The sequence below is a fragment of the Penicillium manginii genome (genome assembly GCF_028828005.1).
Source record: "Penicillium manginii strain IBT 31320 chromosome Unknown utg000006l:1.0-4164085.0:1.0-4166146.0, whole genome shotgun sequence".
In the NCBI taxonomy this organism is placed as follows: Eukaryota; Fungi; Ascomycota; class Eurotiomycetes; order Eurotiales; family Aspergillaceae; genus Penicillium; species Penicillium manginii.
Window position 1 is genome coordinate 2,149,750 of NW_026643107.1, and position 21,638 is coordinate 2,171,387.

General features: G+C 50.0%; 10 protein-coding genes across 10 annotated transcripts; 8 read left to right on the plus strand and 2 right to left on the minus strand.

Moving 5' to 3' along the window:
* Window positions 1-1,559: 1,559 nt before the first annotated feature.
* On the plus strand, window positions 1,560-3,061 carry mrsA (putative mitochondrial carrier protein; the record flags this gene model as incomplete). The annotated part of the gene is made up of 7 exons (XM_057105820.1): window positions 1,560-1,597; window positions 1,832-1,901; window positions 1,970-2,005; window positions 2,086-2,218; window positions 2,292-2,384; window positions 2,448-2,504; window positions 2,565-3,061. 7 exons carry the CDS (start codon window positions 1,560-1,562, stop codon window positions 3,059-3,061), a joined length of 924 nt encoding a protein of 307 aa, XP_056957269.1.
* Window positions 3,062-3,905: 844 nt separating this feature from the next.
* On the plus strand, window positions 3,906-6,493 carry N7533_009171 (uncharacterized protein; the record flags this gene model as incomplete). Its single annotated transcript, XM_057105821.1, has 3 exons — window positions 3,906-3,992; window positions 4,041-6,207; window positions 6,273-6,493. The coding sequence occupies 3 exons, from the start codon at window positions 3,906-3,908 to the stop codon at window positions 6,491-6,493; spliced, it is 2,475 nt and encodes an 824-aa protein (XP_056957270.1).
* Window positions 6,494-7,362: 869 nt separating this feature from the next.
* N7533_009172 (Gfo/Idh/MocA family protein) lies at window positions 7,363-8,822 on the plus strand (the record flags this gene model as incomplete). The annotated part of the gene is made up of 3 exons (XM_057105822.1): window positions 7,363-7,478; window positions 7,556-7,689; window positions 7,765-8,822. 3 exons carry the CDS (start codon window positions 7,363-7,365, stop codon window positions 8,820-8,822), a joined length of 1,308 nt encoding a protein of 435 aa, XP_056957271.1.
* Window positions 8,823-9,408: 586 nt separating this feature from the next.
* Window positions 9,409-9,826, plus strand: N7533_009173 (heat shock 9/12 family protein; the record flags this gene model as incomplete). Its single annotated transcript, XM_057105823.1, has 3 exons — window positions 9,409-9,442; window positions 9,528-9,720; window positions 9,787-9,826. 3 exons carry the CDS (start codon window positions 9,409-9,411, stop codon window positions 9,824-9,826), a joined length of 267 nt encoding a protein of 88 aa, XP_056957272.1.
* Window positions 9,827-10,015: 189 nt separating this feature from the next.
* Window positions 10,016-10,906, minus strand: N7533_009174 (uncharacterized protein; the record flags this gene model as incomplete). Its single annotated transcript, XM_057105824.1, has 1 exon — window positions 10,016-10,906. One exon carries the CDS (start codon window positions 10,904-10,906, stop codon window positions 10,016-10,018), a length of 891 nt encoding a protein of 296 aa, XP_056957273.1.
* Window positions 10,907-11,176: 270 nt separating this feature from the next.
* cog6 (Golgi transport complex subunit COG6) lies at window positions 11,177-13,503 on the plus strand (the record flags this gene model as incomplete). Its single annotated transcript, XM_057105825.1, has 2 exons — window positions 11,177-11,464; window positions 11,527-13,503. 2 exons carry the CDS (start codon window positions 11,177-11,179, stop codon window positions 13,501-13,503), a joined length of 2,265 nt encoding a protein of 754 aa, XP_056957274.1.
* A 1,160-nt stretch (window positions 13,504-14,663) lies between these two features.
* On the minus strand, window positions 14,664-15,404 carry N7533_009176 (CE1 family esterase; the record flags this gene model as incomplete). Its single annotated transcript, XM_057105826.1, has 1 exon — window positions 14,664-15,404. The coding sequence occupies one exon, from the start codon at window positions 15,402-15,404 to the stop codon at window positions 14,664-14,666; it is 741 nt and encodes a 246-aa protein (XP_056957275.1).
* Window positions 15,405-16,249: 845 nt separating this feature from the next.
* N7533_009177 (uncharacterized protein) lies at window positions 16,250-17,458 on the plus strand (the record flags this gene model as incomplete). Its single annotated transcript, XM_057105827.1, has 4 exons — window positions 16,250-16,436; window positions 16,511-16,614; window positions 16,677-17,112; window positions 17,163-17,458. 4 exons carry the CDS (start codon window positions 16,250-16,252, stop codon window positions 17,456-17,458), a joined length of 1,023 nt encoding a protein of 340 aa, XP_056957276.1.
* A 590-nt stretch (window positions 17,459-18,048) lies between these two features.
* Window positions 18,049-19,782, plus strand: N7533_009178 (NYN domain-containing protein; the record flags this gene model as incomplete). The annotated part of the gene is made up of 3 exons (XM_057105828.1): window positions 18,049-18,540; window positions 18,585-19,109; window positions 19,165-19,782. 3 exons carry the CDS (start codon window positions 18,049-18,051, stop codon window positions 19,780-19,782), a joined length of 1,635 nt encoding a protein of 544 aa, XP_056957277.1.
* An 894-nt stretch (window positions 19,783-20,676) lies between these two features.
* mog1 (Ran GTPase-binding protein MOG1) lies at window positions 20,677-21,585 on the plus strand (the record flags this gene model as incomplete). The annotated part of the gene is made up of 2 exons (XM_057105829.1): window positions 20,677-20,753; window positions 20,946-21,585. The coding sequence occupies 2 exons, from the start codon at window positions 20,677-20,679 to the stop codon at window positions 21,583-21,585; spliced, it is 717 nt and encodes a 238-aa protein (XP_056957278.1).
* Window positions 21,586-21,638: the final 53 nt, after the last annotated feature.

Consider the following 21,638-nt stretch of genomic DNA (forward strand, 5'->3'; position numbering starts at 1 on the left):
CTATCTCTTCCTGGAGCATCTGGTTGGTAGCTTGGGCAACCATAGATATCACTTGGGTGAGTACTCAGGGGGCTTGTCTCTGCCCAAATTGGAACTTTACATTTTCCCTTACCGGAATTATAGTCAGGTGGGACATGGAAGTTGTTCCCAGGTGCAATCTTACGTACGAATGCGACCAGCAGGGGTTAGTTCAGTCCACACGGGCTTACGCCGGACCTCGGCAGGCCGACCGGCAAAGTCGCGTGGTCGGGCACAGCCCCTGGTTGAAGATGACCTCGTATTTCGTTGATGAGACAGTGAAAAGATTCACCACATTCCATTTCTTGGCTCGGGCGATTTTCTCCAAAAATGTACCAGGACATACTAGAGAGAGGCGGGTGATGGAATAGGAAAGGAATGAGGGATCTTACCATCAGATAAGAATCTTTTCAGGGTGTTGCTTTCCCAAAAGGGAATCCTGGGCACCCTGGGAACCATTGTGTGTGTCTTTCTGTCTCTCCACTTTAACAAGATTTCCAACGGCCTTCTCGAAGCGATCGCTGGTTCCATGAGTAGATGTTGATGAAATTGTTGGGTGCCTTGATCCACTTGAAAAGGGAGAGGACCGACTAGTTTCTCCATGCTCAGCACACTAGTCCCAGCCTAGGAGATCGCAGACAGAATTAAATGAAGGGGGCGTCTTATCAGATTGATAAAAGTGACCAGTGTCGTTACGGAGACCATCGGAGAGGTACTTAGCCAATGTGTGGGTCCGTCATAGTGCAAAAAGGTACCGGTCGGTACCGATGCGGGAGTGGGAAGGTACTGCCGATACCAATATTACCAATACACCTTACCTAAGCTCCGTCATCGGATCTTGGGATACTCTGGAATAATCACGGGGTCTAGCCTGGCATTTCTGAATAATCCATCAACCTACATGGACAAGCAGAGATCATAATCAAGGGGGAAAATACACGGGATCGCACGGAAGGTCCGTATGAAATATATTCCAACCATCTACTTTGTCATCATCGCCAGGAGGCAAGCCTGGGAGTTACTGGTAGTGCCCAGGTGCGTAGTAAGAGTAACTCGGAGATCGGGATATTGGGAAATGGGGCCTCGGAGCCAGTGGAATCCGGCGAAGGTCGGCCTTAAAATAATTTATTTTTCTTGACTCCGTTACTCCGTAGTGACTTAGATTACTAGTGTCTGGGGGTCTAACTTGGATCTAAAGAATTTCCTTCCCTTTCTTCTCCGTGGATCTTCCAATTTTCCTTGAGAATTATCAAAGAAGCAAACGATCACGTTCAACAAGTTGCGACCCTAATCATTAATCTCACTCAAGTTGTGGTGTTGAATTGCTTGTTCTGTTCCCCCCTGGTTCCTCCCGTTGTGGGCATCCCGGGCCTGTTTTGCTCCACGGAGAACCCGTTTACCTCATCATCCTTCACACTTCTCAACTTCACCTCCCTGCGCACCCTCAACCCTCCTCTCTCGCCATCCCTACGATCCTCTCCCCCCTCCGACACATCCTTCTCCCGATTTGCGCCAGCTGCGCTTTGAGCTAGCGGAGCTTCATGGCGGCCACCGACCAGATCACCGATCCCGAGTTTGAGTAGGTGCTTCTCCATGAAATTTCCTCGGGCGGCTTTGCGATGGCATCGTGGATCACAACTGTGACGGTCGGATTCCTCTCTACGAATTGACCATCCGACCCGTCATTTAATGTTATTGTCTGCTTGCTGGCTTTGTCCGCTCAGTAGCCTCGGCTTTTCGTGGCTACTGCGATTCTCTTCCCTTTCCCTTCTCCTTGGGTCTTTTGATGGAAGCTAATTGGATTCCTCAATAGCTACGAAGCTCTTCCCTCCAACTATGGCCTAGGCCGGAATATGCTCGCGGGTGCCTTCGCGGGAATCGCGGTATGTTGGTAAAAAGAAAAATTGGAACGCGGGCGGTGATATTCTTGGAGCTGACAATCTCTTTCAAGGAACACTCGGTGATGTACCCGGTTGACCTGCTGAAGGTGAGTCCTGCGTCGCAGGATCCTTGAATCCATAATGCAGAGTTCGGATGGACGCTGACGCAAATTTTTGCCACACTTAGACTCGCATGCAAATCCTGAACCCCTCTGCTGGTGGCTTGTACACCGGTTTGACAAACGCGGTCTCGACAATTTACCGCATTGAGGGCTGGCGAACACTTTGGAAGGGTGTTTCAAGTGTGATTGTCGGCGCTGGTACGTTTATTCGATTTCCGGGCTTCTGATGACCGAGTAGGCATTGGTAACTAATAATTCTTGGCGACTACAGGTCCGGCACACGCGGTTTACTTCGGCACATATGAAATTGTGAAGGAATTAGCGGGCGGAAACGTCGACGATGGACATCACCCACTAGCAGCTGGTAGGTGGACTGGTTCTTGGGTTATACCGGGATAAGCATGACTGACAAATGGGCTCTGAATAGCACTGAGTGGTGCCTCGGCCACGATCGCAAGCGATGCGTTGATGAACCCATTCGATGGTGAGTGATTAACTGTTACAGACATCCACAGAGCGCTGGAACTAATCCCTTGAAAAACAGTCATCAAGCAGCGAATGCAAGTCCACGGCTCCGTTCACAAGTCTATGGTGCAATGTGCCAAAACCCTCTACCGAACTGAGGGTCTCCAAGCCTTCTACCTCTCCTACCCTACAACCCTCTGCATGACCGTGCCCTTCACTGCGACCCAATTCGTTGCCTACGAGTCGATCTCAAAGATAATGAACCCCAAGGGAGACTACGATCCCTTCACTCACTGCATGGCGGGTGGTCTTGCCGGTGCCTTCGCGGCCGGTATCACCACTCCTCTCGACGTGGTGAAGACCCTTCTCCAGACTCGTGGTCTGGCCGAAAGTGAAGAAATTCGCTCGGCACGCGGCCTATGGAACGCGGCCTCCATCATCAAGAATCGCTTCGGATGGGCCGGGTTCCTGCGTGGCATGCGCCCCCGCATTATCTCCACCATGCCTAGTACCGCCATTTGCTGGACATCTTATGAGATGGCCAAGGCGTACTTCAAGGAGCAAGGCCTCGACTAGAATAATTCTCGACCTGGTCAGCGCCTGTCGATTCAAATGCCATCTCCCAGTTCGGTAAATCGCCTCGACTCGCTTCTCACTTCGGGTGTCGCGCATACACCACGCGACCCCATCTTCAATTTTTCTTACTCCATTTTCCTATCTCTTTTATTTCTCTGATATCTTGAGGCGACACGAGTCTTTTTTTTCGGCATCTGGCCAGGTCCTTGGGATGCAGGCAGAGCCTGCCATACCCTGGGGGTGTTGCATCTTGGGCCTGAAGAGCCCGACTCGATCTTCTTGCATGTTTGGAGCTTCTGTTGACCAAAAAGCGATTCTAGCACTGTATAGTTTGGAACCAAAGGGGTTTGGAACGGCATCAGTAAGCCGGCCTGGGGTAACGGATCTCTTTTCTTCATCTCTCTTAACCCTCCCCCTCTCCATATCTCCCCCTCGTCCGATGTATCCTCTATCCTTACCGGCGTTAGAATGTGGAACCTCGGGTTTGATTATCTTATGCGGGCTGGGTTCTGTTGCATCAATATGTGTTTTAGTGACTGGTTCTTTGTTTTCCGTTATTTTTCTTGCATGTACCCATAGACGTGCCACCACGAGGAATCTAGATGTGATCAGATGTTTATTGCTTTGTTTCAATCTTATTGTATTCGATTCTAGTGAAATCTCCCTACTGCTAGTAGCAGTTTAGTATATAAGTACAGTCATAGTGTCGGCTGTGTCCGCATGCAGCAATTCGGCGGACCGACGACGTCACGCGAAAACTCCTCCGCTCCGGGAGATCACCGCTGCCCTTTCTCCCCGCCAACAACTTGCAGTGACATGGGTTCGGGCCTTCGTTTTCCCAATGATGCGCCCACGGCCCGCGTCTTCCCTACAGAAGACGTACGATGAATGCTATTTGCTCTGTTCAACTGCGGTCTACTTTGAAGGCCAGGTAGGTGCCCCGTGACCTCCCCGCTGCTTCAATTGCTCATGACATCAGAACAACGAAGAGGAAGCATTGAGATCCTGGCGGTCCGCTCTCGAGACGATTTACCATCACAATGCTCGCCGGGTCCCATCGAATTATACCCCTAAATCCGAAACGGAAAAAGCCCTCCAAGATTCCATTCGTGCACTAGAGGCCCAATGCCGCGAGCGGGTCGATTTGCTATCGGCCCTGCGTGAGAGTCGGAAAGAAAGCGCTGACGCCAACGGGGCAAAGGAACCAACAACTCTTACCAAAGGGAAGTCTCCAGCAACTATGCCCGCTCCATCATCTTCCAGCCTTCCTGGCTGGATCGGGGACGGCACCATCCCAGCAGTTGGCTATACAGATCTCTCGAAACCAGCCGCCATACCGGGGAGACCTCCCCTTCCATCGATGGGGAGACACAGTTCTGATACTCTACAACCCTACGATGACTCCCTTCCATCTGGCTTGTCGCCGGCCGGTTCCCCTGCGCTACGAATGAACTCCAACTCCTCCGACAAGACTAAATCCCGCGGGTCCAGCCCTGAGCGACGAAAGATGATGCTGACGACGCTGCGCAACAAGGATGGGAAGAAGAAAGACAAAACGACCAAGTCGAGTTCTAAGCGCAAGGAAACCCGGCCGGCCGCCTCAAAAGCTGCTGGTCTCGCATGGGGCAACCTCTACCGTTCATCGTCGATCGATAAGCCTTCGAAGGATGCGGCGGTGGCTTCATCTCGAAGTCTTGCCAATGATGCCAGCGCTCGCCGAGATGCTGATCCAAAATCAAGCTCTGGGGAAGAACCTTCATTGGCGCGGCCACGTCCGCTGCAAATGAATACTTCCACGGATCGGATCCCACCTGCAAATTGGCGGGAGCCTAAAAATGCGCCTGTTCCACGATCTTCGCCCCGGCCAACTTCTCAAACAATCCCGCGCCAATTCCAAGCGGACTCTGAACCTCGTCGGTCCCAGCCTTCGGCATCGGCACCAGTCGTAATGCCCGACCCGAAAGCTTACGCAACCCCGTCATCGCCCGGCTCAAAACCATCTATCAAACCCAAGCCTGTGGCGCTGAGGTCGTCACTCCAGCCCCCACCACGCGTGACGCAAATGACTAAGTCAGAGGGCAATTCCCGGTCAGTAACTCCTCGAAAGGACTCCGAGGCAACTACTCCGAGCAGCAAGCCACGGACAAAGTCTGCGCCGAGGACAACACAAAGTGGACAATCATCCTATATATCACCATCGTCCGGCAGTGATGATCTTCGGCGTGGAATGAACCGAATGGCAATCTCGGGGGCGAACGGTAACAGCAACAGTACAGTTCAACGAAAGCCACCGCCTGCCAAGCGCCGTGAGACACCGCCATCAAGCGACCAAGAATCCTGGGGACGGCACTCGTCCGAAGACGACGCCGATGAAGACGAAGATCAAGAAGCCCAAGATATTGTGGCGATTATGAACAAATTGCCCAAGGGTGTTGATCCCCAGTCAGCCCGTCAAATCCTCAATGATATCGTCGTTCGCGGCGACGAGGTACATTGGGAGGATATTGCGGGACTGGAGCCGGCCAAGAAAGCTCTCAAAGAAGCCGTTGTCTATCCGTTCCTCCGGCCAGATCTATTTTCCGGTCTACGAGAACCAGCTCGTGGCATGCTTCTTTTCGGTCCTCCAGGTACTGGCAAGACCATGCTTGCAAGAGCAGTGGCTACGGAATCAAAATCAACCTTCTTCTCTGTATCTGCATCAAGCCTGACATCCAAATGGCACGGCGAAAGTGAAAAGCTTGTACGCGCTCTGTTTGGACTGGCTAAGGCTCTGGCGCCATCTATCATCTTCGTCGACGAGATTGACTCTCTTCTATCTGCGCGGTCATCGGGCTCTGAACACGAAGCCTCACGCCGGTCCAAGACTGAATTTTTGGTTCAATGGTCAGACCTGCAGCGTGCCGCTGCTGGCCGCGAACAATCGGCCCGGGACAAGAAAGAAGGTGACGCCAGTCGGGTACTTGTATTGGCAGCCACCAATATGCCCTGGGACATCGACGAAGCAGCGCGTCGCCGCTTTGTCCGTCGACAGTATATCCCATTACCTGAACACCATGTCCGCGAACAACAACTAGGCACCCTACTCAGTCATCAACACCATGAGCTGAGCGCCGAGGATATCCAGGTTCTAGTCCATGTAACAGAAGGTAAACTCGTTCCCACTAAATCCTTGATTAATTCTAGAAATCTCTCTCTAATTTGATTTCGACAGGCTTCTCCGGCTCAGATATAACAGCACTTGCCAAAGATGCCGCCATGGGCCCTCTTCGCAACCTCGGTGAGGCTCTCCTCCACACGCCTATGGACCAGATCCGCCCAATCAAGTTCCAGGACTTTGAATCTAGCCTGTACTCCATTCGACCTAGTGTCTCATCTGAGGGGCTCCGTAAGTACGAGGACTGGGCTAAAGAATTCGGCGAGAGGGGCGGCTAGTCAGCCCTTACCATTACTGGTCTTTCATTTCAACTCCAATCTCGTCTCTTGCAGAGACATTTTTGGAATTTGCAGAATGAAAGCCAAGGTTTGGAATCGGTAATTATGACGTTACGTTTCTCTGTTTTCTTGTGGCACACGCGATATTCTACACAACACTCGGCCGGTCCGATTCTGGTCACGTTTATGCTTTGTTCTGGTGTTTCCATTTCATGTTTCTTTTTCTTTCTCGGAATGTGGTGTCTCACTGTTGGGCATTTGATACCAGGTTGAGTTCGGCTTGGTGGGCCATGGTGCATGGGAATTCTTGGTAAGCTCTTTTAGAGATCCTTGATTACTTCGGAAGGCTTGGTGGTACTAGTTTATGAGCATGGAGTTTAGTGTGATATTGAATAACTTGAATGATCAAACGCCTGGTGACTCCTAAACAATGCGGGATTCCCATCCCGGCAAAAGAACCAAGAACCTAATCAAAGGAGACTCTTTCTCCGAAGCAGCTGAAGAGGCTCAGAGAAGCATCTCGATTTGAAATAAATACGGTGCATTGCATTAGTACTTAGCCATTTGATATTCTAGGCGGTCCAACAAAGCAATTCAGTAAATAAAACAAAAGACACTTCGAAAATTAGTTATGACAAGCATCTCTAAAAGATCTAGTTTGAATTGCCATGTCTTTTCGGCTGCCGCGTGTTATCTCAGCTTGTGAGCCCGTCCGCAAGGCCTCACGTCATCACTCCGCTTCCTACCGCGTCACGTCAGTCTGAGTGCTAATACACGGCAGCGTTTGAGCGGAAACTTCAGTGGTGACTCTATTTTCTTTCCCTTCTCCACTCTTGGATTTTGAAACCTACCATCGGTCATTCCTCGCAATGCTGTTATTCGATTCTATTTTGAGAGTCTATAATAGTGTTATCAGCCCGCCCATAACACCGAGAAAGAGGGACGATGCTATACGCATCGGCCTCATTGGGGCAAGTAACATAGCGTATGTGTGTCGTTTTCTCGCTAAATTCCCCTTTAATTAGTATTGGCTTACCTTGCTAACTCATCGTCATGTTTCAGACCGTTCTCAGTTATCACACCAGCAAAATCACACCCCGATGTCATTGTTGCCGCCGTGGCTGCGCGCGATATAAAACGTGCTGAAGCATATGCTCGGAGGTACGGCATTCCAGTTGCTCACTCTACCTACCAGGGTAAGTTACCTAGGTACTAGTATTTCACTGCCCCTGATACATAGATTGCCCTGTGTTGATCTGCTATGCTTCCAGCCCTACTCGAAGACCCATCCATCGATGCTGTTTACATTGCATTGCCAAATAGCCACCACTACGAATGGTCACTCCGCTCAATACAGGCCGGCAAACATGTCCTACTAGAAAAGCCGTCCTGCGCCAATGCCACCGAAGCTAAGAAGCTATTCAAACATCGACTAATAACCGCTCCGAATGCACCGGTCCTTTTAGAAGCATTTCACTATCAGTTCCACCCTGCATGGCAAACTTTCTTGTCCCAAGTACATCAATCCCCTGGGTCCATCGAAAGTGTTTCGTCTCAGTTCTACCTGCCCCGTCTAGCGTTGGGGAAAGACGATATTCGCTTCAAATACTCGCTTGCGGGGGGTTGTTTGATGGATGTCGCAACTTACTGCGTGTCTAGTGTACGTCAAATACTGGGACGTCAAATCAGATTGACCCCAGTCGAGGTTTATTATCGTCCTTTGTCGATATCGCGCAATAGCTCGGCAGAAGAACCACAAATCGATGAAGGCGTGACAGCAACATTTCTCACGCCAGACTCCAAAGCCGTTCGAATCCAGGGAGACCTAGCCTCTGCAGGAGGCTTGTCCTCTTTCTTACCCGCTTCCTGGGCAAAGGTTTTACCAACCCTGCGATGGCCTACGAGCAAGGCCGTGTTCGAGCCGGTGCTGGTTGAGTCTATAGCGCAGGAAGATGGTGTTCCACTTCAACACCTATCCAAGCGAAGTGTCACGATCTGGAACCATATTTTTCCTTTCATCTATCACCGAATCGATACATCGGACCAGCATACGCTTCTACGCGGTGAAGAGGTCATCAAATCCTGGAACGAAACCAGCTATCAAAAGGCCTACAATTGGCCCGGTGGAGACAGGCGTGCTGCAGTATACAAGGACTGGTGGTCTACATATCGGTGCCAGTTGGAGGAATTCATAAACAAGATAAAGGGTCGCCAGGGGTCAGCGGTCTGGATCGATGGAGAAGAGAGTATTGCGCAGATGGAGACTATTGATAGGACATATGAGAAAGCGGGACTTGAGCCTCGTCCTTCTGGCGATTTCGAGATCTAACTTGTGCCATGCTGGCATAGGAAAGATGGCAGAGGAATGGATTGAAAAAAAGAGTCGACAGAATTGAGTTGAACACGCCTGAGGCTTCCAAAGAAAATTGATTACTTCCACTATAGAATAGAATTCAAGTCAACAAGTATAGTCAGATATGAGGAAATGCAGTAGCGCTAGGCCGAATCGGGACCAGCCACCACAGCCTCATCTTGGCATTGAAGTCATCTAAGCGTCATTGCTTTAAGTGTGGCGTGCTAACAGTCCCGACGTCATCAGGGAAGAATATCCCCGCGTTTTACAGTACGCTGATTTGCGGACCACTGGGATGTTACCAGGTTTAACCATGGTCTGAAGATAGTTGGCAGAGTAGTACATACAGATAATTATTTGTAGCTGTAAATAGTTTGTGTAGTTTGCCTAGAAACCTGGGCGAACAATAGACGACGTCATTCACCTGAAGCATCACTGGATCATCCTGGTCTATATAATGACCCTGCCTGGACACCAACTCACTGCACTGTTTCCTCATCCTCACTCACTCCAATAAATCTTTACTACTTTTCTCAAACCCATCAATCCACCATCAATCAATATGTCTGACACCGGTCGCAAGGATTTCTCTACCAGTATGTGATATGTATCTACCTATTATTCACTCTCGATGCAGCATTCCTATCATATTGGCCCATGCTAACAACCCCTCTCTCACAGAGGCCAAGGAGGAGATCACTCCTGACTCCACCAAGTCCACCCAGGACAAGGTCAAGGAGACTGTCACCGACACCACTGACCGTGTTGCCCGCGGCTTCCAGACCGATGACAGCAAGGGTGGTGCCCAGGAGACCTTCGACAAGGCCCAGCGTGCCAGCGACAACAATGTCCACGGCGGTGCCAGCAACTCCATGTAAGACAGCCCCTCTCTAAATCAAACGTCAACACCAAAGTATAGATGCTGATCATTTCTTCACAGCGGCGACAAGGTCAAGAACGCTCTCGGCATGAACAACTAGGCACTTCGTTCCTTGTGACACATACCCAGCCGTGGCTACGATCTTCTGAAGATGTGACCGCCATGATGATTCAGTAACGCGTCAATGATACCATTTGTTTCTAGCTTTAGCTAGCTCCCGGCTCAACACAATACCGATCTCACAGTCGTGAATAAGAATGGCTATTTCCCCTGTAATAAGAAAGTAAATTCATCGTCTATCTACAAGGCTCCCAAACATAGTTTCTCGCTGCCGCGTGAGTTGGTCCAGTTCACGCTCAAGCTCTTTGTATTTGGCTCGTGCTTTCGGGACATCCCTAGGCAGGTCATGGAAAGCTTTGGCACGCCTCTCAAGAGCTTTGACCGTTTCCTGTAACAGGACCACGTTTTTTTCTTCCGTCATAAGCTCTTCAATGGTAGGACCACGAGGCTGATTCCTTTCGAGTGATGCAATGCGATCCTGGTATTCTCCAACTTTCGTAGTAAGCGTTTTCGTCCCCCGTGTCCACTCTGCCGTTAAGCTTTGCGTGTCCGCCGGCGTTTCGTATGCCTTGTTGGTTTTGAGCTCCTCCAGATCAGCCTGTAGCCGCGAAAGCTCTCCCTGGAGATAACGATGCAGCGTTTCAACCTTATCCAGTTGATCTTGGGTGTCGAATTCTTCGGCGGTGAGCTCGACAATAGATAGACTGAGATCTTCGGGCTCGGGATTCAACGTGTTTCCCAGGACAACCGCTGAGTCGGCAAGGTCATCCAAGTCTCGCTTTCCCTGTTCGTCTAGACAAATCTCCACTTCGTCTAGTATCTCTTTCTTTTGGAGTTCATGTGGATCTTTGCGCTGAGTTTCTTCTCTTGTTTTGAAGGCACGGACTGCTTCTTCGCGCGCACGATGTTGTAGCGATGCTTCCTCGTCTGCGGCCTCGTTGGATGTCGCCATAGTCAAGAGAACGCGTAAAGTATCTTCGTTGCGCTCAAATTGCGGTACAGGCTTTGGAGCATATTGTCGGCCGAGCCAGGAGTTCACATATGCCCAGTCCTTGGCTTGAATGGCAGCCTGTCGTGCTTTGGTAGGCGAGACGAGTGGGCTGCCATCGAAGGCATCCATTGTATGAACGAGCAACTGCTAATAATCCGAGTGGTCTTGTATATGGAAAGGATCAATTCGGGGGGGTTCGTTAAAACCAACCCATCCATGGATCCGTAGTTATTGGAATTCGTTCCATTCCCATAGAATGGAATGTTGACGCGATAAGAAGAGATACGCGGAGCTCGGGGAAGGCGGTCTGCTCGCAACGTGGAAGAAGTGGAGTGTACGGAGGTGGCCTAGGTTTCCCTTCCTCCCCGCCATCGCTTCGCTGGCTACTCCACGCCAACAATGACCAGCTATTTCCCCGCTGGTGCCAGCAATGGCAATGGGCCCTCCCCTGCCTCGTCGCCGCTATCGCCGCCAGCCTCGCAGCGCTCGACTGCTCTATCCAATCGCCTAACCTCTGTTCTGTCGGCGTCCTACGCCGACTCCGACATTCGAGATTCGCTCGAAACCCTGAGCTTACGCGGAATCCACAATACTGCAGGGATACGACGACAAATACGACTCGATGTACAAAAAGAAGTGGTGGATTCCAACGCGGAAATTGTGCGAGACTTTGGCAAAGTGGCAGAGGTACGACAGAGCTACTTCGAACCAGCGAGAAAGAATAAAGCTAATAATCGCTTTCCATGCAGCAATTACAACGAATCGGGTCTGTCATATCGACCTTGAATCAGACATGTGATGAAATGCGTAAGCATATCGGCCAGGCGAAGCAAGATACTACACCTGTGCTGGAGGAAGCCGGGGCCCTCATGGCCCAGAGGAAGGAAACCGAAACAAAACAGCAGTTACTAGATGCCTTTTCGAAACATTTCCTCGTACCGGAGGAGGACTTGCTTATATTGACCTCAGTGGAAGAACCTGTTGACGATCGCTTTTTTGATATTCTTGCCCGCGTGAAGCAAGTACACCATGATTGTGAGGTTCTGCTCGGCGGCGAGAACCAGCGATTGGGTCTCGAGATCATGGAAATGAGCACTCGAAATCTCAACTCTGCATACCAGAAGCTATACCGGTGGATCCAAAAGGAGTTCCAGTCATTGAACTTGGAAGACCCTCGCATCAGCAGCTCGATCCGTCGTGCTCTACGGGTCCTGGCCGAGCGGCCAACCTTGTTTCACAGCTGCTTGGACTATTTTGCGGAAGCTCGAGACTATGTTTTATCGGATGCCTTCCACTATGCCCTCACTGATGCTATTTCTGGTGGTAATGGAGGTGGTGCTGGAGCAGATCGTACAGTGAAACCGATCGAATTCTCTGCCCATGATCCCCTTCGATATATAGGAGACATGCTCGCATGGGTGCACTCCACGACAGTCTCCGAGCGAGAAGCCCTAGAAGCGCTTTTCGTTGCCGACGGCGAGGAGCTTGCCCGGGGCATTCAAGCCGGGCTGAGCAGCGAGCCTTGGTCGCGACTTGATGAAGACCAAGAAGTCAGTTTTGATGGCCACCGGGCCCTCAGTGATCTGGTCAATCGGGATCTCACAGGCGTTTCTCGCTCCCTGCGACAGAGAGTTGAACTAGTTATTCAGGGCCACGACGACCCTGTTACCTGCTACAAGGTGGTGAACCTGTTGTCATTTTACCGTACCACGTTCTCCAAGCTCCTGGGAACCCAATCGAACCTCGTGGATCTAATGCAGGTTCTCGAGAAGTTTACTCTAAATCACTTCACGGGTTTGATGCGCGAGGAAGTGAGCACCCTCTCAGCTGACCCTGCTGTTCTCATCCCGCCAGAGGACTTGTCACCTCCTGAATTCTTGCTAGATGCACTGGAAGGTCTAACATCGCTCATGAAAACGCACGATGGCTCGGTTGGACCAGATGATTCGTCCGCAGAATCGAACGAAAATCGATTCACCCCTGTGCTACATGCTGCATTTGACCCTTTCTTGACACTGGCACGAGCATCATCCAATGAGGTGAAGGATATAACCGCGCAGACCATCTACCGTACAAATATCCTTCTCGCAGCGCGAGCAACTATCTCCCCATTTGAGTTTGCCAGTGCTACGCATCTGGCCCCCTTATCCACCGCTTTATCTACACTTCGCACAAATCTCTTGGATGTGCAGCATCAATTCCTTCTCGAGACATCCGGACTTCAGGGTCTTTTGGATGCCCTGGAGCCGTTCTCCAAGTCCGGCAAAGAATCTGAGCCTGACGCAGAATCCAATGAGAACTCTGAAAAGCCTCATCTCACAGAGCTCGCGAGTCTTCCTGCTTTCCAGCCGTCGTCGCTGGTTACATCCAGCCAGCAACTAGATGACTTCCTTCCATCCGCTCTCATGGATGCCACTGACAATCTCAAGCGTGTACAAAGCGCCTCTCTTGTCCACAGCGTCACTGAAGATGCTGTGGAAGCATTCTGTCGTGACTTTGAGTTCGTCGAGGGTATGATCATTGCAGCAGATGAAGCTAGGGGAATGACACAGGCGACCCTGGGAACCGGAGGAAGTGTCATTAGCGGCCGAAGCGGTAGATCGGGACGCAAGCCTGGCACCGATGGGGACACCGACGGAGATGCGGATGGAGAGGGCAAGGGGCAATGGAGTTTGCGTCCATTGTTCCCCCGGACTACAGGGGAGATCCGGGTGTTATTGAGCTAGTTTTAATACTACTTGTCCTATCTTCAAGAGGACTGGATGTTTCAGACACCGCTTTGCGAGTCTAGATCTAGGATTCACATTACGAATAAAATATTCCTGTAGATAATTGAGGAGTTCGTGTACGGGGAAGAAAAATTAAAGTCCAGTTCAAGACAATCGTCTCAGTCATACATGCGCCGTGAATGGCCATGTATCCTTCCTCCTCTAGGATTATACCAAGGCGTCACAGCCACAGTATCTTCACAACGCTTCCTCGGGTAGATCATCCTCGCTTGGCTCGTTGGACCTATTCGAAGTCTGCGGTTGTGCGTGACGAGTCCGATCATTCATGATATTTGATCAGTCGATGGCTTCATCTTCGTCTTGAGCTGATAGAACCGAGTGTCTAATTACGCAACCTGCGGAAAGAGTACGTACCCGGTTGTTGGTTGGAATTGGCAAACTCATCATCGACTTTTTCGAACCCCTCGGCATCGTCGACAGCCTCGATAGGCTCCTGGGCAGACATTTTTAATGGCTGGTCTTGAGGTTTGAATGTGTGTTTTCTGGGGATATGGTGGTGTACTTTGGATTGCTTCAAATTCTGATACACGAAAGAAGTAAAGAGATCGTTCTATTTATGCTAGAGATTCCCATACTCTCAAAAACGCAGAGCTCTACCAGCTCGTCATAATTACGATACACTTACGATATGCTGGGGGATTGTGAATGATATTATCTCCAGCTTGAAGATGAACAACGAAGAAACAGGTGATGTCGGTCTACCTGAATTTCGAAAATTTTGTAGTCACTAGGATGGTATGATCTATTTGATGATATAAAGATCTAGATCAACCCTAATCGAGAATGATTTGATTTCTGGAGGCCGCGTTGGGAAACCGCCACCCAGTCCCAATTAATTGGACTCGAGATACAAAATTATTCATCATTTCGTCTCAAAGGGTAGTTATCACGAAAGATGTTCTCGAACTTCTGCTGTCTTGTTTTTTTGAGGCTGATAATTGTCGGTTATTATGAGATTCCAAGGTTTCAAAGGCTCATCGGTCAACTATCAACCGTATCATAATCTATGTCAGGAGTATTGTAAATGAACGGATTGGGATAAAACTGAGAATGGTAGTACCAGTACCTAGGTATATTGCTGAATTCAAGTATGTATCCTAGACTTTTAAACGATACCCTCTAAAAAATTCGAATATATACTCAGTGGCATTAAATGCAGATTTGCCGGCAGGGCATTGTAAAGGATGATCCTCATAGTCATCATTACCCACCGTACTAGGCCAACAGTGGCCATTTCCACTCTCGCGGTAATGCTGAACAATACCACGTTTGCCGGCACAGTCCCAGCTCGCATGCCTGAGTAGCGGGTCCTCTATGACAGTCACATTCCTTGTCCACTTGGCATTCTTCCCACACCCATTTCGTTCGGCCCAGCCTTTGAGGAAATCGATCACAGGTAGCTTTGGGTTGCTTTTCGTATTGCCATCAATGGGTGCTGTTGTATCTCCAGTGCCATGAAATTCGATAAAAGGGTAACCCTCCTCGCGCTTAGCAGGTTTGCAAGGCCCGACGCCGGGGATGTTGTTTGTGTCATAGTAAGCGCCACTGACTGATGCGAACGCAGCGAACCGGCTGCCAACTGTGGCATTGCAGGCAACGACAGCGGTGAAACCGCCCCCATTTGACTTGCCAGCTGAGTAGACTCGACTTGAGTCGATGCAGAGTAAATCCTCCATATGCGTTAGGAGGTCATTGGTGAAATCAAGGTCGTTCGGCAAGGAAGTATTGGCGTTGGGATTGGAAAGCCAATAACCATTTTTGCTGTTTGGGTAGATGGCAATTCCATCTTTGTTGAAAAAAGGATTTGAGAATTGGGATAATTCCTCTTCCTCGTTCATGTCCCGAGTAGCTCCATGGAAGGAAAAGTATAGTGGAGTGGGTTGGTTTTTGTCGTATGTGAGTGGGATGTAAAGTCGATACTCACGATCAGTCCCTGGAAGATGCAGTGTTGTGCTCTTTCCGGGGATGGAAACTTGGACGGGATTTCTCTGCCACAGCCTAAGGACTGGGCAATACCTGCAGTAGCTAGAGCAAGGGGTAGAAGAAGTGACGTGAGCATTTTCCCTTCTTTTCTCTCTTTTTGCAGTGAGTCCAAGTTGAAGTGTCACAATGGAAGAATGCGCAGGGTACTGGGTGACTACGAAAGAATTGTCCTTTCATGATTTGAGGGGCTACGTGCGAATTAAAACCGGCAGGTCTTGCATCCTCGCAGATGGGATTGGGGCGGCCCCCGAGCATGACCATGTAGTACTGAGCAAGGAGATATCCAGTTACTACTCTCGGACATGTCCAAACCCCGCAGACTAGCATGCCCTTGCGCACGACTGGCTCCACTTTCGATCCTTCGTGCAGGCTTAGCTATTGTTTGATAGGTGGCCAACACCAAGATGGGAAAGAGCTGCGATAGGTCTCATCTGGTCTCCGGCCAGTGCTCAGTCAAGCATGACTGGGATTCGTGCAAGCTAGGGCCGGAGATACTTCAAAGGGAGTCTGCCAAGTACATTTGCGCCCCCAATATCCTGCAGGTGCTCAGCATGCCACACACGAAGAACGGTGGCTACGAGAGGAATTCCGTCTCAGAACCGTAGACTGAAAAACTGTTCATTAAGATGGATCGAACAGAAAAAAGGGCTACTTCATTTTCCTCCATCTCCAACTTGGCGATGGCAACTATCTTTTAATAATGTTGCTAAATTTGCAGCCCCATAGCGTGATTGCTGTGGGTGTTGTACTTCCGACAATTGCATCGGCCGCCGTCACACTAAGATTTCTCACTCGAAGCAGACTTAGGATTCCGCTAAGAGAAGACGACTGGGTAGTTCTTGTCTCTGCTATCCTAGTATGGGGCCTTGGAATCACTATTATTGCTGGTATCTATTAAGCTTTTTTCTCTCCCTGGCTACCTACACGCCACTCAGATCAATTCTAATTTGAGACTTAAAAGGCGCCGCGCTTGGGTCACTAGGGGCTCATTCGAAGCCAGCTGCTCCCAACGCGCCACACCACAACACAATATCTCGAGGTCGGGCGGATGATATTGCGGAGCGGGTACGTCGGCCCAGATCAGGAAACCCCAAATATTCATTCATATTAATGCCGAATAATCGCAGATTGTCCTTGGCTACAGCATTGTCGAGAAAATCACATTTGGCGTCATCAAAACAAGCGTGCTACTAGCATATCGGAGGATATTTCGGGGCAAAATCTTCAATGCCGTGTCTCTAGGCATGATCATTGTTTGTACGGTGCTTGCGCTTGCATTTCTTATCACATCCGCTTTTCAATGCAGGGTACGAAATTGGAGTCTACAATACCAATCGTGGTCACATCAACGCCACTGCATCCAGGCGGAAATATCTTGGTCTGGTTATGCTATCGCAGACGTCGTTACGGATTTTGTCCTGCTTCTTTTCCCAGTGCCACTGGTATGGAAGCTGCAGCTTACTCTGTCTAAAAAAATCAGTGTTCTATTGGTATTTTTACTTGGATCATTGTCAACTGCGGTTGCCATTGTGAGGATGGTGGTGATATTGTTTTTCACTTATGGTAGGTCACTTCCGAGTATCGAAATATGAAAAAAGACTCTGACAATCCAGGCTCTTCTGGTGGATATAGAGATCTGTTGGATACAATATCCACAGCCTTAGTTTGGAGCTTGGTTGAAGCATCAGTCGCAATATTTGCCTCGTGTTTGCCTTCTATACGCCCACTCATTCATCGATCATCTACCAGTATCGGCTTAAGCAAGCGATTGTATGGTCAGTCCGTATCAAATCCAACGGGGATGCAGTTGGCGGCGCGACCTAGTACATTATATGAGCTCGAAAATATCGATATTTGGCAAGAATTGTCGGAGGAACTTGGAGAAAGTACTAGTACTAGTAAGAAATAGAATAGACGGTTTATTGACTTAGTAGTCTATTCGGATTTTCATGTTCAAGACAAGAACTATATCACGATCTCTACTAATACATTACGGTCCACAAATTGATTCAAGAGGTCGATTCATGCTAATCGACAGTAAGTTGAGCTGACCCCCCAAAAGACAAAACCAATGCAAAAACATAATACGTGTAACTTGGAAAGTTGGAATCCTAGCTTATTCAAGTTCGATCATACTACCAAGCTCCTATAGTGAATACCAACCTGGCTTCCTATACTCCGATATCAACGTGGGGCCCACTTTCCAAATATAGACTAGTATGGAGTCACAGGGCGATCTGCCTGGGCAGATCCTCACCGCCCTACTTTGCCACCATTCACCTCCACTTCCGCCTCCGCCTCCGGACCTTTGATGCCCCATGTGTACCTGACTCACTCTCATCATGTTCATCAAGTCTCTTCACGAACTCTCACGACATGTCCTGTGACTCGTCATTACGTCGATCTCGTTCTGCAGTTTATTGCGCCCTACACTTTACTTTGCACCACCCTATCCTCATCTTTCTCTCTCTATACCTGATCTAAGTTACGACCTTGTCAATGCTCGTTACAGATCCCACAGAGCCGGCCTCGAATTGGGACTTCGCCCCGGTTTTCGACCTTCTCCGCTCTTCCACTCACAATGGAAGCTCTGGTGGCCATCGGCGTAGTGACTCTGACGCCGTATCCTCACAAGCAGAGAGTCGTCAGCGGCCCGATGTTCAGACTTCCTCACAGAACTTACCTGGTCTATCCAGTGGACTCGGGGACTTTGGGTCGCTATGGGACATCATCAACCGGGACTCAAACTCTTTCCGGGCTTTAGAGTCGAGAGATACGACAATTCCCGTCCCTACTGGCCATCAACCACATGTTCAGCTTCGCCCGGCCATAACAATTCTCAAGCGTGGCCATACCGATTCCAATAAATCCCGCACTTCCTCCACCTCATCTGCACCCATACCTGTTCCCGGCACCTCGAAATACAATCATACTCCAATGGCTGCCACCGGAGCCTCTTCTTTCCCTCGTCTCGCGATCCCGCCTTTAATGGTTCAAAGCAATCTTCGAATACGATGACAAGTCATGATACTAAGCCACAAGCTACCCGAGAGACCTCTCTGGAAGAGGTGAATGGCATACAGAAAGCGCCTAGGACTCCCAAGACCAGAGGGTTCAATGTGTCCGGAGGTAGCAAGCTCAAAGATACACTCGAAACAATCTCTTCCGAAGGCAGCGCCGAAGTTGATTCCGATTCACACCCTACTGTCTTTGACCGACCTTTTTCTCAGAGGCCCAACCACCTACCGTTTACACCAGGCCAAGTGGGCACGCCAGACGCCCGACCTGGCCGCTATGAGACACCTCCATCATCTTTCGACGAGAAAGAGTCAACCTTGAAGTCAGAAACTGTGAAAAAATTCATTACAACTTCTGCGGGAATACGTGTGCTGCCTGTCGACTACAAAACCGCGACAGAGCGCAGAATCGGGTTAATGACCAAGCTCCTCAAGGACTTTCCTGGATACGCCCAGCTCGTATCACGAGTCGGACGCTCTGCAGAGCCATCTCAGGAAGATACCCAGTCACGTCCGATTCATGTCTTCGTCGATATGTCGAATGTAAGTTTTGATATATGGCCTTATCTCCTCCTTCAGACAAACTAACACGCCACAGATCATGGTCGGATTCCACGATTCGGTGAAAGTTTCGCGGAATATTCCGGTATCAACTCGCATCCGCCGCCTCCACATGTCTTTCGCCAACTTCTCTTTAATCATGGAACGAGGCCGTCCCGCCGTGAAGAGAGTTCTTGTTGGGTCAGACCAACTTCCTTCAATCGACGAAGCCAAAACCCTTGGATACGAAGCCAATATCCTAGAGCGTGTACACAAAGCTAAGCACGCCGCACCTCGGCACTCCAAGTTCCGCAAGGCTCCCGGGAACACAGCCCATCAGGGAAATGGCGGACCTGAAATGGTCAACGCCTCCAACGAGCGATGGGTCGAGCAGGGCGTGGACGAAATTCTGCACCTGAAAATCCTCGAGAGCCTGCTGGACACGGATGAACCGGCAACTATCGTTTTAGCCACTGGAGATGCTGCAGCGGCAGAGTATTCTGAGGGCTTCATGCGTATGGTTGAACGTGCGCTACAGCGCGGGTGGAGTGTGGAATTGGTGAGCTTTTCGCAGGTCACCAGCTATTCGTATCGGAAGAAAGAATTCCGAGACAAGTGGCGAGATAGCTTTCAGTTGGTTGAACTCGATTCATATGTGGAGGAACTGTTCGAGTAGGGTACTCGAGCTCATCAGGTAGATAACGATAGCTATGATCCTTCTATTTCGTCTATAACCATGGAATGTTTCTAGCCCTCGGACCGAGAGTCCGTATGGCCGTCTGCTCACCTAAGTTTCTGATTTTGCCTAGACAGTAGAATTCTGGCCCTGTACGACTGTCTTAATAGTCACCTAAATAGGAAGGGAAGTAAACCTCGAGATCATTTCAACTCAAATTGATGTAGCCGAACGTCTCCCCCCCCCCCTTACGTAGAGAATTAATGCCAGCGTTGGTAGGATAAGAGCGTATAAGTGAGAAGAGCTCGACAAGGAAGCTAATTAGTACGATGTGGGTGTGTTGGAGTGATAGCTCTGTTCTCCGCGCGGATTAGTCCCTACTAAAATCTCCGGGTGGGGAAAACAAGAAAGCGAATGCCACCTAAGGCATACTGATAAAAAAATATCACCGATATTTTTAGAAAAAGAAGTATACGAAGAGATATTTCTACTTCAAAAAGAAGTGATGCGGCTGGTGGATTCGGCCAAAGTAGCCGCATTTGGGTGAGGCAGACGTGACGGAGGACAAGCACCCGCCCATTGCTGCCTCCGCAACTTTAAATGCATAAAACCAAGTCCAACCACCGGTGACCTGTCCCACATCCACGCATTTCTCCTCTACTTGGATTACCTGAGTCTATCCTTTGACTGCCAGTGAAATTTTGACAAGAAGAAGAGTTCTTTGGAAAAGGAAACAAAAAAAAAGTGGACAACAAGCATCGACGCAAAGTCTGCATCCGACTCAGAGCTCTCTTCCCCAAAGCTCCCTGAGAACAACATTTGAAGTCGTACGACATCTGCTTCGACAAGTCTTATACAGCTAGATCTCCCATGCAGCAAGAGATTAGATCTATCATGGCACCAACAACCGAGCAAGATTTCTTCGGCGGGGCAATCCGCGGAGTCATCCCGCAACGCTGGATGGACGCAAGGTGAGCAACCCCTCTTGATATAAATCTAATATCACACACTCCTTCCCTCCCTCCAACTTGAAAACATCACATCCCGAGATCCGAATTTGGAAAGAAACCATACATCTCACCTCCATCCACCAAAGCCCATACCCCGCACCCAAATATAAAACGCCACCCCAAAACTTCACCACAAGCTAACAGACCAAACAGCAACCTCCGCGAAATCCCAGATCACCAGGAACTCTTCCTTTCACCAGAGACTCTCTCCACCCTAATCATCGAGATCAACCAGCGCGTCTCCCAAGAAGACGCACTCAGCACATTCGCCACCCTCGCCCACCAGAACCCCACCCTAGCAGCAGGAAGCGCCAGCACAGCCAGCGCTTCACAGGAAACCATCGACCAAGCCGCTGCTCTGTACCACCTGAACGATATCTGCGACGAGGGCGATGCCTTGCAAGTGATTGCTCCGCCGCAGCGGGCCAACCTCCCCCGCTTAACCGCCACCGCGCCGGCCGGGTCATCCGTCAGTGCCTACAAGGGCGTTGTCCAGTTTCAAAATGCGCCTAGACGGCGGGGCCAAGCCCCCGCTACAAATGGGACATCTGCGGCCGTTGCGGGCGCGACTACGAATGGTGCCGGTGCGATGACGCAGTTGACGTGCCACTATCTACTTGTTCGTTTGGCGGCGCAGGAGACGGATCTTTTGGTTTTCTTCAATGTGCCTCATGAGGAGTTTGACAAGGCTGGGGATGCGCAGGGGCTGTCTAGGGAGGAGGCTATTGCGGAAGAGACTGTTGCCGCGTTGGTGGAGGGTTTGGAAATCCGGGATTGGGGCCTGTTTGTTTAAATTCTGATAGTTATCTTGGGCGGAGCGTGATGTTTTCGATATGGTTGGAAGGG